The sequence below is a fragment of the Nipponia nippon genome, unplaced genomic scaffold, assembly GCF_047370975.1.
Source record: "Nipponia nippon isolate SJK-2023a ecotype South Korea unplaced genomic scaffold, ASM4737097v1 scaffold_1, whole genome shotgun sequence".
NCBI lineage: Eukaryota > Metazoa > Chordata > Aves > Pelecaniformes > Threskiornithidae > Nipponia > Nipponia nippon.
Window position 1 is genome coordinate 139,244,344 of NW_028262290.1, and position 15,234 is coordinate 139,259,577.

The 15,234-nt window shown below is 45.2% G+C and overlaps 1 protein-coding gene across 1 annotated transcript; it reads right to left on the reverse strand.

The window, feature by feature from the left end:
• Positions 1 to 488: 488 nt before the first annotated feature.
• On the reverse strand, positions 489 to 7,133 carry TAC1 (tachykinin precursor 1). The gene is made up of 6 exons (XM_087757627.1): positions 7,038 to 7,133; positions 6,158 to 6,295; positions 5,940 to 6,036; positions 5,287 to 5,310; positions 3,573 to 3,626; positions 489 to 965 (listed from the first exon to the last, which is right to left on the reverse strand). The coding sequence occupies exons 2-6, from the start codon at positions 6,278 to 6,280 to the stop codon at positions 916 to 918; spliced, it is 348 nt and encodes a 115-aa protein (XP_087613753.1). The 5' UTR covers positions 6,281 to 6,295; positions 7,038 to 7,133; the 3' UTR covers positions 489 to 915.
• Between the last annotated feature and the right edge of the window lie 8,101 nt (positions 7,134 to 15,234).

Genomic DNA, 15,234 nt, shown 5'->3' on the forward strand with positions numbered 1-15,234 from the left:
ATAATAAACCTGCAATAGTGGATGAATTCCACAGCAAATTATTCCACTTGGAGCTAGGGGATACATCAGGCCGTTTTCATTCAGTCAACACACTTCTTAATTTCCATTGGGTTTAGGATGGACGGCACCTTGTGTGACCCAGAGCAGTCCTGGGAACGCCTGGCTCCAGCAGCAAACACCCCAAAGCATCACCAAACCTGCACTAGGAGGTTCACAGCCTCCCTGCAAAAGGAAGACATCAGTTTGATATTTCTTTCCAGTCTCAGACCACTGTTGCTTGGATCCAAGTCTCATTCCGGACCGACTTGGGAAATAATGCCATCACTATCACCAAAGAAAGTATGTTGCAAAATCCCCAGAGTAGTTTTTATTTAAAATGTTACTATCATAAAATTCCAGGCTATGAAATGAAGACCTTGGATTCACATTCAAATCTTACCCCCCCCCTTTTTAAAATATGTAGATACGTAGTCACAAAACATAAAACATGCTGCAATGATACAAATATATTTTTTGATACTGAAATTACAGTACATTATAAACCATGAAAACAAATTGAGGCACTAGACTGTACATCAGCTCTGTTCTGCACTGGCTGTGAAGCTGATAAACTCGTTTTCAACAAACAAAAGAATATTCTCTTTGTTTAGTGAACATAACTTTATGGGTCATATCAAACAATGTGCTTTGTTGTGAGACGTCACCAGGGTTGCTGGTCCTTTCAGAACCACAACGCACCTACACAACATGTATCGCTGCCACAATATGAAAAATAATCATTTTATTGAATGTACAACTAAAAAAAAAAATCGGTTATTATTAAATAAATAATTATTCCATACAGTGGTTAGTTTATATTACACTGCATTGGCCATTGGAACAAATGGGGTTTAATAAATAATGCACGGGAATGTCTCATTTACGCCTCCGTTCGTAATTCTGTGCTATGCTCCTTTCAGAGGAACCTGCAAAAAATGAAGCAGAATGAAGCACATGGTACAGCCTTGCGTAAACCCCAGCAAGGGCAAGGAAACGTCAGACACCTGCAGCCTGCTGGGTCACTGCTGGACCCTTTCAGGGCCTTTGGACCCAAGATGAGGATCCTGACACAGCCCTGAGCTGTTTTCATTTGGTTTTACCCCTCAGACTACACCATCCTCCAGGAGGCTGAAGGTCTGAGCAGTGCTTTCTACCTCTCCTCTATCAAGCTGCGTGAAGCACCATCAACTCAGAACCTTTTTACGTTCCAGTAATCCATCTAACTGATGGGGTCTGAGCACTCGGATCAATTTGTGGGTTGAGGCTTTCTGCATCGACACGTCCACCTTCTGTCCTGCAGAGTCAGCTCTTTGCCAGGTTTAAACCCTCCCTGTCCCCAAGCCCAGCACACAGTGATACCTTTTACTAAAATCTGCAGCAGGAGCTAAGCAAACCTCAGACTACCCTGTGGACCAACCACAGCCTAAAATAGTCTTCAGTAACACATTTAGCACTTAGTAGCAGTAGATCTGTCCTTCTTGCTCTTTTAAAATGAGAGGGAAACCCAGAGAGCCCTTCTTGGGCAGTGCCTGACCATAGGGTGACATAGCTGGTCATCACCAGAGTCATCTTTGCTTCGACCCCAAAGGGAGGATTGCTTTCACAGAGCGTATGCATGCCTGATTATTGCATGCAATGCACAGCTAGTCTGGGGGGATTCAGCACTGCATCCTGCAGGGAGTTGGCATTTTGGATCAGTGACAGTTTTAAATTAACAAGACTTCAATTTTCACTAGGCTAAATGCAAAATGAGTTGAATTTTCTTTCTCAGTATGGATTGTTATAGTATCTTTGCTGTACATGTGACTGCTTTCTAACTTCTACCTGGAGCGTTCACCCGCCAGACTGCGCAGCTTGGGAGGCAGTCAGTGTCAGACCCCGTTTTACCAAAGCAGGAATTAAGACACCAGCATCCCGGTACTCTGCTTTGTCACACGAGGCTTTAAATCAGCACTGCGCTCACACCCAGCAGCGGGGCGGTGTGAACTCCTACACATTGCCAGGGGACTCAGGGGCTTTCTGCAGAAGAAGAAAACCATGGCACCAAGAAAAGGTCCTGCCCAGTTCAATACCTTTCAGTAGGGAGAAGTAAGGACAGTCCTAGCAGATACTCCTGATCTTGCTTTGATTATACAGTCCTCAGGACCTATCTTCTCCAGAGGAGCAGAAGCAACTTCTTACCATTTTCGTCTCAGGGAACTGGGCAGAAAAGCAGTGAATTCTAGTTTTACCTGTCAGGCAGGTATTACATAGCCCGACAGGGTAAACTTTCATTATTCCCTTGTTACAAATACCACATAACAGTATCTTGACTATAGCAGCAATTTTGATATTAGGGCAATAAAATCTTTGCCTTTTTAAAACATTTGCTGTATTTTACATTCTCATATTAATGTAAATGTAATCCCAATGGAAACCAAACCCAATTTATTACTTCCAGGCTATTTACTTTTGTGATAGCAGATATGTTTACAGGTATTATGCACTTAATAGCTATTGCCACCACAGATAAAATTGTACAAAATTATTCATGATACATAGCAATTTGCAAAATGATGCAGAGAGCAATATTACTAGTCTGAACAGGGTTTAATTGAAAATAAAAGTTACTGACAACCATAATTGCAGAATATAGATCACAGCGTGTATCCACATAATATAAAGGTGTCAGCTAGTAATTTAACTTTTATCATCCATTTAACGAAACAGTAAGAACTATTTCAGAGACATGTTCGTATTAGGTTTTTTATTTTTTTAATTCCTGTTCTGGGGAATTAACTGACAATTTGTGGTTCACCGTGAGGGATTTCCTCAGTACAGCCCTATAGCACAGGGAAGCTAGAGCTCCTGGCAGTCTGCAGTTACCTGCAGGGGCTGTGCACATGAGGGAGGAGGATTCCACCCTATATGGATGCTATGGGAAAATAACACAAATTCACAGTTTCAGTTCAAAGCTTAAAATGCTTGTTGCTATTTTCTTTCTTTTTTTTTTTTTTTCTAGATAAAATGAAAAGCTGCAAGAGGCGGGGAATGCTTAACAGCTTGACCTGCAGAATGAGGTGGCAGATCTCTGCTCTTCCACATTCTGCTCCAAGTTTGAGGAATAATGATCTCCAGAGACGATGAGGATACCCCTTTACCTGGGGAGATCTGGATTTGGATCACAAGTTTAAACGAGCTTTACATTTTCAGCCTCTGAATTTTTCTTGATGTGTCAGTAAAATTTAGTTTTTTCTTGTATTGACCAGCAGAACATGCTGCTGGCGAGGACAGGGCAGTAAGGAAAGTGCCCTGGGGACTTCTACCTGACCTTGCCTGCAGCTCAGACCAGCCTGATCATCTCAAGCATTGGAGTGAAGTGGACCCTGAAATATCTTGGTTAACAAAGAAAATCCTGATCCTTTTTCACAGAACTCTGGGTCTACACTACATAAAAACTGCTTCTTCCATCCGCTGGGAGAGAACAAAGAGGCAACAGAATGAAGAAGCCGAGTACCGAGATTACCGAGTACCAGATTTAGTCACATACATACCAGAATTTAGAGATCTTTTGCCCATAAGTCCAACAAAGGAGTCTGTTTTATGCCCTGAAAAAAATATATTTGGGAGTGTTTTAATACATTTTAAATAGGCAGGCTTTTAAGATAACATGTTCTCGCGAAGAACGAAGACACAGGCTCCAAAACTGTTCATCTCACGGACTAGTTATTCACACCACTCTCAGACAATGGAGAACAAACATCAGTCTGCCTAATCAGACTGAACAGGTTAGACCAAGGCACAGGCCAGTTAGTGGACATCTTCTCATAACTCAGATAGACTTTTTGTTTTGTGGGTTTTTTTAAGTATAATGGAAAAACAACGGCCAATAACTGATTCTTACTCCTCTCCCAGTACAATTCCTATTGATTTCAGCAAATGCACAAGAAGGCAGTGTCTTGGTATAGCCTGCATCTGTGTGATGCATCTCTTCTACCTGTTGGTGTTTTTTTCTGTAACGTGGAAGAAAAATCTTCCTCGCAGGTCAGGCAGAGCCTTTACTGGAGAGGAAGCCAATGGGACTCTGTCTGGACACGTCTGAGCTAGACAGTCAGGCTCTACTTTTGGAATATTTATGAGTTCAGATATTACCTTTGTGTTCCATTAGTACTTCTCAAGGCACTGGATGCGTAGAGGATAAATTACTCCAAGTTTTGGCCTACAGCATGTATCAGATATAGTGGTAGCTATAGTTTCAGATAAGGAATGAAAAGGAGCCATTCTTCTTTCTCTAAGCTGACTTTTGAGGCAAACTCAGAAATTTCTCCTTGGAAATAATTTTGCTTGGCTAATTCATCTACAAAGCAAGTTGAATGATCCCCAGACCTCACAGTATTAATTCAAGCTGAAGCACTTTCAGAAAGCTATAATTTTTTTACTTTAGTCAGCAGGTTATTTGGCATGAGCTTTGTATCTGACTCTTTAATTGGTCTTCCAATACATAATCCTAGTGATAAAATCTCGTGGCTAACAGAACACTGGGACAGTTATTGACCTCTGTGGACAGAGGAGGTCTCGCAGAATACAAGATCATTTTTACTTATTAAAAGTCTTCCAGCTCCTGTCTAAGCATCTTCAGATAAATTCAGAGAATAAAACTATCACTGTGCAGAACAAGGTAACACCACACTGCTGATAACATCTCCCACTTGGTGTCACACAGAAGCAAAGCAAGGCACGCTTATTAATGGGGCAAGATACACTTGTTTATATGGCAGCACATCATCAATCAGCCCCTGCTGCGAGGGGGGTCTGATTCCCACCCAGACAACGCTGTGAGCGCAGATACAGTATCTCACACGCGATGACATGAGCTCTCTTGTGGAATCATTCTCGGGGATTTGGGAATTCACTATTCTAATTTTCCAAATTTTGCTGTCTTAATTGCTCCTTTCCAAGTCTGGCAGTAAGCCTGCCTTGCCTATGAGAAAGATTTCCAGAATCCCCCCCATGGGAAATAAGAGAGAGCTGCAACATCCACACAGTAATGTGGATTGAAATCTCAAAGCTTGTGGCAGCACAGATGAGGTACAGGCTCATGGCTACACTGGGGAGTTTTCAGTCCTTTCACAGAACATTTCTCCACCACCGGTGCTGCCGGTCCTTAGCTGAACCCCATCACCTTCTAACTAATCCTCTCAAACACATTATTCCCTATTGGAATATCTTCTAATAATTACTTAAAATATTAGCATTTTTTTAACTTACTTTTGTGAGAGATCTGGCCATATCCTGGTTGGAAGAGGAAAGGAAAGAGAAAAAAAGGAAAAAGTTATTGAAAAAGGATTGGCATATACATACGATGCTACTGCAATGCTTTGAAGAATCAAATACAGAAACTACCCTACACATATTCCACTTAAGGGAAATTAAGGCGATCGTTTACAACTGCATTTCTTTTTGAATAGACTACAAAATCTTGTTTCAGCTAAACCCACACAATTTAGATCTGTTTAGCTCCAAATTGCTTTGAGCAATTCTTGATTCAGTAAACATGTAGAAAGCACGGCAATAATTGTATACACAACCAATTTCCACACAATTTGGAGACAGTGCAATTCAGTGCACAAGTGTGCACATATTGCACAATATGTGCAATTCAGTGGCAGATACTTGTGAATTATCGTGATATTCCTTACTGGTATTTACATGCTGTAACTGGTGTGCACTTAGCACTTTAACGTGAAGCCCAGTCTTTACAAATCGGTGGGTTTATCTGATATTAAACTTGGAAAAAAAAAAAAACCAAAGCAAAACTGAAGCCAAACAACTCACACCGCAACTTCTGAGAAAGGTTTAACGCGTTCAAACCGAGTGACAACGGCTGTGAAGTTGGGAGAAGAGCCCCCCGCCCCGCTCACCGGCATCCCGCTTGCCCATCAGGCCGAAGAACTGCTGGGGCCGGGGTCTGCGGGCCATCCTCTGCAGAAAGTGCTCCAGGGGCAGCGGCAGCTCCTCCTGCGGGGCGACAGCGCCGGGGCTCAGCGGGGACCCCCCCACCCCGCCCGCGGCGCGGAGCCGCCGGGGGGCAGCGCCCGGCCCCCCCAGCCCGCACCCCCGCGGGGCCGGCGGCGCTCACCTTCACCTGGTCGCCGTCGGACCAGTCGGACCAGTAGCTGAGGTCGTCGGTGGCGCCCATCTCCTGGGCCAGCGCCTGCGCCGAGGCCAGGAGGAGCAGGGCGAAAGCCAGCGGGAGTCTCATCGCCGCCTCGACGTCCTGCGGGGGCGGAGGGTGAAGCACCCGCGCCCGGGGGCGGGCAGGCACGCAGCCCTGCACACACACACCCCGCTGCACGCCTGGCGGCACGCTCCCTCGCACGTACAGACAGACGTGCACCTCGTTACACACCCACCGGCTGCTACGTACACCTCTGGATATACACACGCCCCACACGTATAGAGGTTTGCAGGTAGATGTACACACAGATAGACGTGCCCATCCAGAGGCACCCCTCCACACACATACATAGAGGTATACATACTCACACCCTCACGTGTAGATATACATCTACGCCTTCACACGTACACACACCCATCCAGACACTCACACACACACCCACCCAAGTACATACACATCTAGTTATAAACTCACAGCCCCCGACACAAACAGCTACACGCCTTAGAAGCACGCACCTACGCAGAGATACAGCTCTCCACACACAAGAGACACGCGTGTCTAGAGGTACACACACATCCCTTCGCACATCCAGATACACGCATTGGGACAGGCACAAACACATCCTTGCACATACAGAGAAACACACGTGTGGACACACAAGCATGTATAGGCAACCCCTCATAGATGCACACACATAGACCCCCCCCGCACAGGCATATAGGCAGACACAGAGAAGCACACACGCACACACCCTCGCAAACACGTAGACAAGCGCATCCTCACGCATATAGATAGGTACACACGCACGGACGGACAGACACGGTCCCGGAGGCACACGCACCGTCTGCAGCGGGGAGGGCAGGCGCTGCTCTCCGTGCGCATTGGCCGTGCGCGGGAGCGCTCCCCACTTTATATACCTGGAGACGGGGAGGGCCGAGGCAGCCTCATTTGCCTAAATGCAATTACCCTCGGTTTTATCGTCCCAGCCCCGTGACAGCCCCCGCCCCGTCGGGCAGCCCCCGCCCCCCGCTCCCGCTCCCGCCGCGCTCCCGGAGGTGCCCGGGGCCGGGGAGCGCGGGGCGGCCGGGCGGCTCCCCCCCCCGCCCCGCTGCAGCTCCGGGCCCCCGGGGCCGCCCCGTCCCGGCCGGGGCCAAGGCGCGCCCCGGCGGCGGGTGCGGGGTGCAGGTATAGGGTGCGGGTATAGGATGTGGATATAGGATGTGGATGTAAGGGTGCAGATGCCGCTTTTCGGTCGTGTCCCCGTCCCCCCCACCCTCCGCTGCCGCACCGAGGGGAGAGCTGCTTTCCGCAGCGAACGGCACCGCCGGGAGGGCGAGCAGCGGGCAGGGGACGGGGGACCGAGGGACAGCGCGGAGCGGGGAGCGAGCACCGGCGGGCACGGCAGCGGGGCCGCCTCCCGTGCCTGGGCGAGCCCCTTCCCTCCCCAGGGCTACCCTGCCTCCCCCTGTGCCGCTGCTGAGGCGGCCCCGGCCCGCCGGGGAGCGTGGTGGGACCAGGAGCGAGGGATGCGCAAAGCCGAGGAGGGCCTCGCCCGGTGGGTGCAGCGTTTGCGGGGTCGGGCACCCCAGGGCTGGTGTGTGCGCTTGCAGAGGGACTGCCAGCACAGGGCAGCAAGCAGGCACGGCTGGGCTGGTCGCTCTGATGGGGGGAATGCCTTCACTGGAAATGAGCCAGTCTCTCCAGCAGCACATCTCTGCCTTCATCCTTCCCCTATGACAGCTTTGCGTTGCTGCTGGCATTCGGCTCAGATAGCTGTTTAGGTTATCTTCCATTTCACAGTTGTTCCAATCTATTTCTCCAAAGTCGGCTGTGCACGAGGCTTCTCAGTTAACCTTCGTGGTCCCTCAGCACCTGTGTTGTCATCATGCATGGTACCACAGCCTAAATCAGGCACTCTGTGCAGAGTTTAGCAGGAGCTCATAGTATTTCTTCTGAGCAAGAAGAGATTGCTCAGGAGCTGGAATTGGCTCCCTGATACCACCCCTCTGCTTGCTCCAGGATGCTACCATTAAGGTGGCCTTGCTGGCAATGGTAAACCTCCTCTCCAAGAACCATTCGTTGGTATGTACCTGTGGATCCAAGGGGGACCCGGCACCTTGTTTGCTAAATAAAGGCATGATTAATCCCAGGCCTCCCCGTTAACTAAAAATGCTCCTCAGGCCCCAAAGTATTCCCCAAAGCACAGCCAGGCATAAGCCTCTTTCCCGACTCTTCGGGATGTCTACACTTTGTCTATAAAACTCTGCACATAATTAAGAAAGATTGCGGCCCGGTGACCTGAGGGTCTCTCTGAAGTCAACACGGGCTGGTCGAGAGGGTGGTTGAGAAAAAGAGTGTTTTGGAGGAGCCCGCTGAGTGACTTCAGGCAGCCCAAGCACCTGCTGTGGGCACCTCTGTTGAGACCTCGAGCGTTGGCAGTGTGAATGCTCCTCGTTCTGCCTATCAACAAGCTGGCAGAAATGACATTGTTTAGCAGCTCTGGGAACCCAAACCATCAGATTTTCATGCAGTAGTTTTGTAACATTCCCTTTGATGTGTGAACTTCGAAGACTCTTGAAGGAAAATTGTTTTCTCGTGTTTTTTCATTATGCTGTTTCTGTTTATGGACAAGGCAGCAAAAGGTCAGATATGTCAAACTAGGCTTGCCAATCCTACGAGTGTCAATGAGGCTCAGGTTTTACAGAAATCCTGAGAACTCCCAGCTTCCTCTGAAGTCGATTCTGTCATCCAGGAGTCCATTGTAAGTATGATAAATTTGACCTGAAAGGTCCTATCTGTTCTGTAATTCAGCATTTTATCAGAAGGGATGTAATCATAGCTTAACCTATGAAATTACAAGGATTTTCATTTTTGAGAGAGCAAGAGATTGAAAATTAAAAAGTGGTCCTTTCTATTCTTCAGAAATTTTAATGAATTCAAGTACTTTATCTCAGACTTGTCTAATAGTTTGGGTGGGCGTGAAAAAATGACTAATAGGTCAAGCTCACTTTTCTCTTTCTCAGTTTCTAAAATAAATTGACTGCTTAATCTTTCTTTGACCTGCAATACCCGGACATTACACTATGGACTTTTCAGGAATTGAGCAGATTTCATGACTAATGAGCAAAACTGATTCCTAGGAAGACTTTATGAGTTCATTTTTTCATGTGGAGAGGACATAGAAGGCTCAAATAAGGGACCAAGAGCTACATCTTGACCTGGAAGCAGCTGAAGCTCCTGCCTTTGTGCTGCCCCGTCCCTGCCCTAGGGATGCATTAGAGCATGGTAAAATGTCCTTTGTGCAGAAACAAAAAAATCCTCAATTTTGCCAAAAACTGCCTCTGCCTCAGACATAAAAAGAAAATGTCTTTGAAAGGTTTTGGTGGCTTTAGATCTATGAGTTACCTTGCGAATAAGTACGTGAGAGAGACAGCGGGTACAAGGTGCATATGTTGAATACCCCTGCTCTATCCATGCTCAGGGCACAGATCTCACCCTCCTGTTACAGTTAGACCATGTGATTTCTAACAACTAGCATGAAAATTTTTGTTCGTAAATCAAGAGATCATTAAACCCAAGGTTACCCAAATAGGAGTCTATTTTTCCTTTGGAAGTGACAGAGAAAGGCATTTTTTGAGTTCTTATCCAGACATTTCCCTAATAGAGCTTAGGAACTGGATTAAAGGCGCTTGTTGTGGCTAGAATATCAACAGTCATAGAAAACTATTTGGGAAGCAATTACTATGAAACATACCTCAGAGAATTGCTTTTTCAATGGGTTTAACATGATATGTCCTGTGTGATGATGCTTGTGAAATGTTTATTTGAGTTTTATGATGATGTTTTGATTTCCAGTAAAACGTCCAATAGTTTAATGATAAGACACATTGGCTGCTACACAGTTATCAGGTGATTCTTATACCATCAACAAACAGCTCATATGCTATGGGAAAATAGTAAATTATATGTGACCATATAAGATTTTGTGCAGAATGCAAATCTGAATTGTTCGGGCATACACAATTTCACAACACTTGACACGAAATGAATGTATCTATCTGGCATTGTTCTTCAATGGCCTTATGCTATACAATTATATGCTATATGCTTAAACCTAGAGCCTAATTCTCATATATATTGAGATCTCTTTTCATCCCTTTATCAGGGATCTACAAATAACAGGGACAGCCCCAGAACAGTTATTTTATATAACTTCAAAAAATTAGGGATGAGATGCAGTCTACCTAAGCACAGTGATCCTGTCTGTAAATATACCAGACCTCAGCTCTGTTTTCTATCATGACAAGAACACTGGAAATGTTCTTATCCAAAGATGCAACCTTATAAACATTGGAAAGAGACACCATGACTGATGACCTCTTAAATTTTTCATAGGTATGTGTCTCCAGGGGAAATAGAATTATTTCAATCACAGATGAGGAGTCTTTGTAACACAGTGATTGATTTTGACACTGTAAGATTTTTTATGGGCAAAGCATCCAAGTGGCACTGGAAAAATTAGCAGAACTCACAACAGCATCCTGATTTTCTAATTAAGTATGGCCAGGTTAGTGAATTACTCTTTCACCTGTATTTTAAATTTTACATTACAAGTTTGTCATCTTTAATTTTTGCTTTAATGAAGGTTTACATTTTCAGAGCATATGCTTGTACATATTAATGCATGTGAAGCATATGTGATAATTATGCATATCTCTTCCTCTTCCCCCTCCCCTCCATCCATAAAGACTGAGAGATTATTCTTCTGCTTGTGAAACCAGACACGATAGGTTCAATTACATTGTGCTCACAGGCAGGCAAGAAGGGAAGCAGTGAGATCTGTATGCCACAGGAATGCCCTTTTCTAGGCAGGTACAGGCAGAAGCAAGGCTGAACTCGCACTTACTCAATCATCTCGTAAGAGCTGGAAATGCAATGTTGGTCTTTGGTTCTCATTTTGAAAAGTTAAGGGCTTTCCCCACTCTTCTGATCCCTGTCATCTTTCACACGCCTATTGCTGTTCTCCATCCCGCCAAGCCACTAGTATCACTTGCATCTTACCTGGAGGGAGCTTCTTTAACACTGATTTGAGACCCTTTTTTGTCCACACTAAGTTAGGCATACAGGTGGGATGTGGGACCAACTGAAATGAAAATAAATGGCAGGGTATTAAGATACTGAATGTAAACATATAATTGAAACACTGCAGTCAAGGCTATCCTCCCAGCCTAGTAGCTCTCTAGGGAATCAGCTACAAGAGGAATAAATGCAGTCCTGTCAAGCTCCTCGAGCTGCTCGAGAGAGCGTGTCCTTGGAGGAGGAAAAGTATTTCCTCTCAACCATGTGGAGGTCTCAGAGAGTGGGAAGCAAAGCTGTGCAGAACCACCTCTACATTTGCAAAAGCTATGGGGAAGCTGGCAAGGAGAAGGAGGGAGGGTGGCTGTCTGACTGCCCAGAGATGCCTGCTCTTTTTCTGATCACACGGGCTGAGCATCTGCCCAAGCTTCTGTGACATGTCTAGATCTGTATTCATTCAAAACAAAAGTGAGAAGATCTGGACTTGAAGCTACTTGGATATGCCTTACCATAACTCTCCAAACAGTTTTCACAAGAAACATGGAAGATGCAATATTTGTTCATTTTTCTTCAAAAAAAAACCCCAACAGTGATTGACATTCTAACGACACATTTTAATAGCAAATACAGAACGGTATTTGCCTCGCAGAAACAGTGTCTGTCTCTTCTAACCACGAACCCATTTTTTTCCACATTTGCCATCACCAACAGAATGGCCAGGGGCAACTACAAAATGTGGCACAAAACATTTCCAGAAGCTGAGGCAGATTGTGAGCATCACTGGTCTGAGCTTGACCAGAAAAAGCTGCAATGTCAACTCTCCTAGCAATGCAAAGGACTCAGAGCAGCCAAGGAGCAGATGCTTCAGATTAACCAAGTTCATCACTCTTGGAAGAAAACTGCTGACATCACTTTGTTCTGATGCAAACAGAGACCCTGTTTGTCTCCTGAATACTTATTAGATTACAAATATATTTATAAGTCCGTTGATTTGATTCAAACTGAACCTTCTGAGTCTGGAGCGCTCTCTCTAAGCCTTTTTGCTTCACTTGTCCAAGCTTATTTGAAAGCTACCTCACAGTGACTTGTGAGGATAAAGGGAAGGTTTAAACTTGACTTCATCAACAGGTGAAAGCAAAAAGCTGACTTTTAATCTAGCCCTAGCACATCTTCTGTAAAGATTTTCTGTAGGAAGGACAATCTTTTCTCAGAGACCCCTCAAAGACTGGCCTTGGTCTTATTAAATTTTGCAGATGGATCATCAAAGCCAGGCCCTTGGCCTGTTCTCAACACCCAAGTATCTATCTGATCCTGCCACCAGAACCTGTCCTCATTGCACTGAGTGCCGGCTGGCTCCCGTCACAGATGGCGGCAGTGGAGGAGGACGGTCATGATGGAGTAAGTGCCTGGGAGAAGTAATGACCCCGGTCCCATGCCACGGGAATACACAACAGCACTTCTTTGTTATCTGGGAAAGTGACAGACACATGGCTCTTCCACTTACTGTTTTTTTCTGCTTTTTTTATCCCTGTGCAACAGCAGCCCTCAGTTCCTGGGCACAAGGCTGGGTATCCTTGCCTCCTGCTCCTACTTCCAGACCTTCTCCTACAGGGAGGATGAGGCTTATTTTGCACTGGGTCCTTCTGCCGATCCCCCACAGCTTCCCGGTGTTCATTGCAACAGCAGAAAAGGATTAATGCTTCTCATGGCTGCTACGATCTGCGCTTAATTGAAACAGTTTCTTAACTTGGGATCAAACACTGGTGAATCATCCTCTTTTTTACTCTGTTTTAGAAACTAGATAATTTATATGGCTATGTCTTCATTGAATATTAATATTTTTCTCAGTAACACAGCACATTTGAAAAATAGATTCAGAAATCAGCAGGATAAAAGGGTATAGTTTCAGCAAAATTTAAATGAATTCTAATATCGCTACAACTACCGGTTTTTTAGTAGCTATGCTAAACAGCTTTTGCAAATCCATAACAACACTATCTTTTTTGTTATTTGCACTTGTTGCATCTCAGTGTGTCTCTCTCCTTCCTCGTGTATCTTCAACAGAAGTTCACAACATCTCCAGAAGTCCTTGAAGTACTCAAAAAATTTGCTTATGACTTTTCTGCTTTTTGTTTACCCCACAATTTTTAGGAGACTTCATTCTAAATCCTTAACCCATATACGAAACCCTGTGCAACAACTTGTGAAAGCAAGTTGGCATTTCTGGAACAAACATCCATGAACTTAGTCTTGGATGTAGCATTGTGTATGGTGAGATAAAAGTGAAGTAAAGAAAAAGAAATTGCCCAAGGATGAAATCAGTGGGAGATCTAAGGAGCTCAGATGCTCAAATAAAGCAGAAAAAAAGTAGAGAAAGGGAGAAAATAGCAAGGGCAGTCTTTCGTGCTGCTTTGATAATCACTTGAAGTAAAATATCTTTCTATGGCTTGGCTGTCTTTTATTCCAGTTTTGTATCTTATAATACATTCGGTTTTTTTAAACTCTCAAGCTCTAAACTCATGTCTGCGACAAGTTCATTTTTAAGTAGGTCACCTCCTGCCAAATCATTCAACTGGAAAGATAAAAAAAAGTGTGAAATGAATTTATGGGCATCGGTTATTACACAGAGGTTTTACAAAAGTAGCTGCCTGACCAAGGAAGGGCTATTTGTGCTAGAATTCAAAAGTGTATCCTAAGGAGGAAGGTGACAGAGTTGCTGGTGGATGCTATGGAAACCCCAGACTTTTTCATCAGATTGCATGTGAGGCTATTTTATCTGTTTGGTTTCGTTGTCTCACTGTCATCCTTTCCCACTCACTCCATGCTGACTTCTGAGCAGTTTTAAAACCTTGCCATGTCTGACGCAAATGCTTTAACAAGCTGCGAGCCCATCCTTCATCAGCAGAAAGAGGGAGGACACTTTCTCACAGAAAGTCTTGGGGGGCCACCTCCATGCCCAAGGAAATCAAAGAAACCTCTCCCCCCGCAGCTCCCACTGCTTGATGTGAAGTCCCTGATATAGTGGGATTTATGTTTAGTTTATTTGCATCCGTTTCTTCTAGAATTCCTTTTGATGTGCATGATGAAAGAAAGACTCGAGAGTGTTTGTGAAGGGCTGGGGGACAGAGCGGGAGCATCACACAGCTTTGCATGCAGCTGAAGAGGAGGGATTCCCTGTTGAGTGTTTGGGCCCTGGCTGCTGTGCTCTGTAGTGCCCTGAAAGTCAGAGCTCTATAAGAGCCCTCTTCCTCACCCTCACTTTCCGTACGATCACATCGCACCCACTATAATGACTTTGCTCCCAGATTCTCCTGCTGGTCAATGGAGACCAATGAACAAGGGTAAACGAGATGTTAATCTGGAAGCATCCATGCCTTTGGGAGAGTCCTCACATCTACTGGGCTTGTGTTCATCTGAAATGAGATCACTGGATCAGCCTAACACACTTGCCAATTGCAGCCCAATCAGCAATTCAACCAGTCTTAAAGGATAAATTAATTATTTGTAAGTTTGAGATATAAAATAAGAAGTACTCAAATTAAGAAGGTGGCAAAATCGAGTCTTTTAGGTATACCCATGAGAAAACATGACTGGGTCATCACTTGGCTAGAAACGAAAGCTTTCACCACTTCAAGGCTTCACACAGAAGACTGCATCATTCCCAAGTCTAAGACCTGCTTCTGCTCACCACCCAGCTGTGCTCACAAAGGGGCACATGCCTGTGAGCAGGCATCTCCCTTTCTGCTGAATTCCTCCCTTTTCTGCTCACTTGCAGCAATTAGAGGTGGGTCTCATCTAGGTTCACAGCATTCTCCAGTTAAGGCAAAACTGTCATATTTTAGCTAATCAAGGGATGCATGAGGTCTTATCTCAGACTGATCATTAAGGGCTGAGACCATTAAGGCCTGTGCTTTGCCTCAGTGCCAAAGCCCTCACAGATGCATTGTAGTATGTCCATGCAA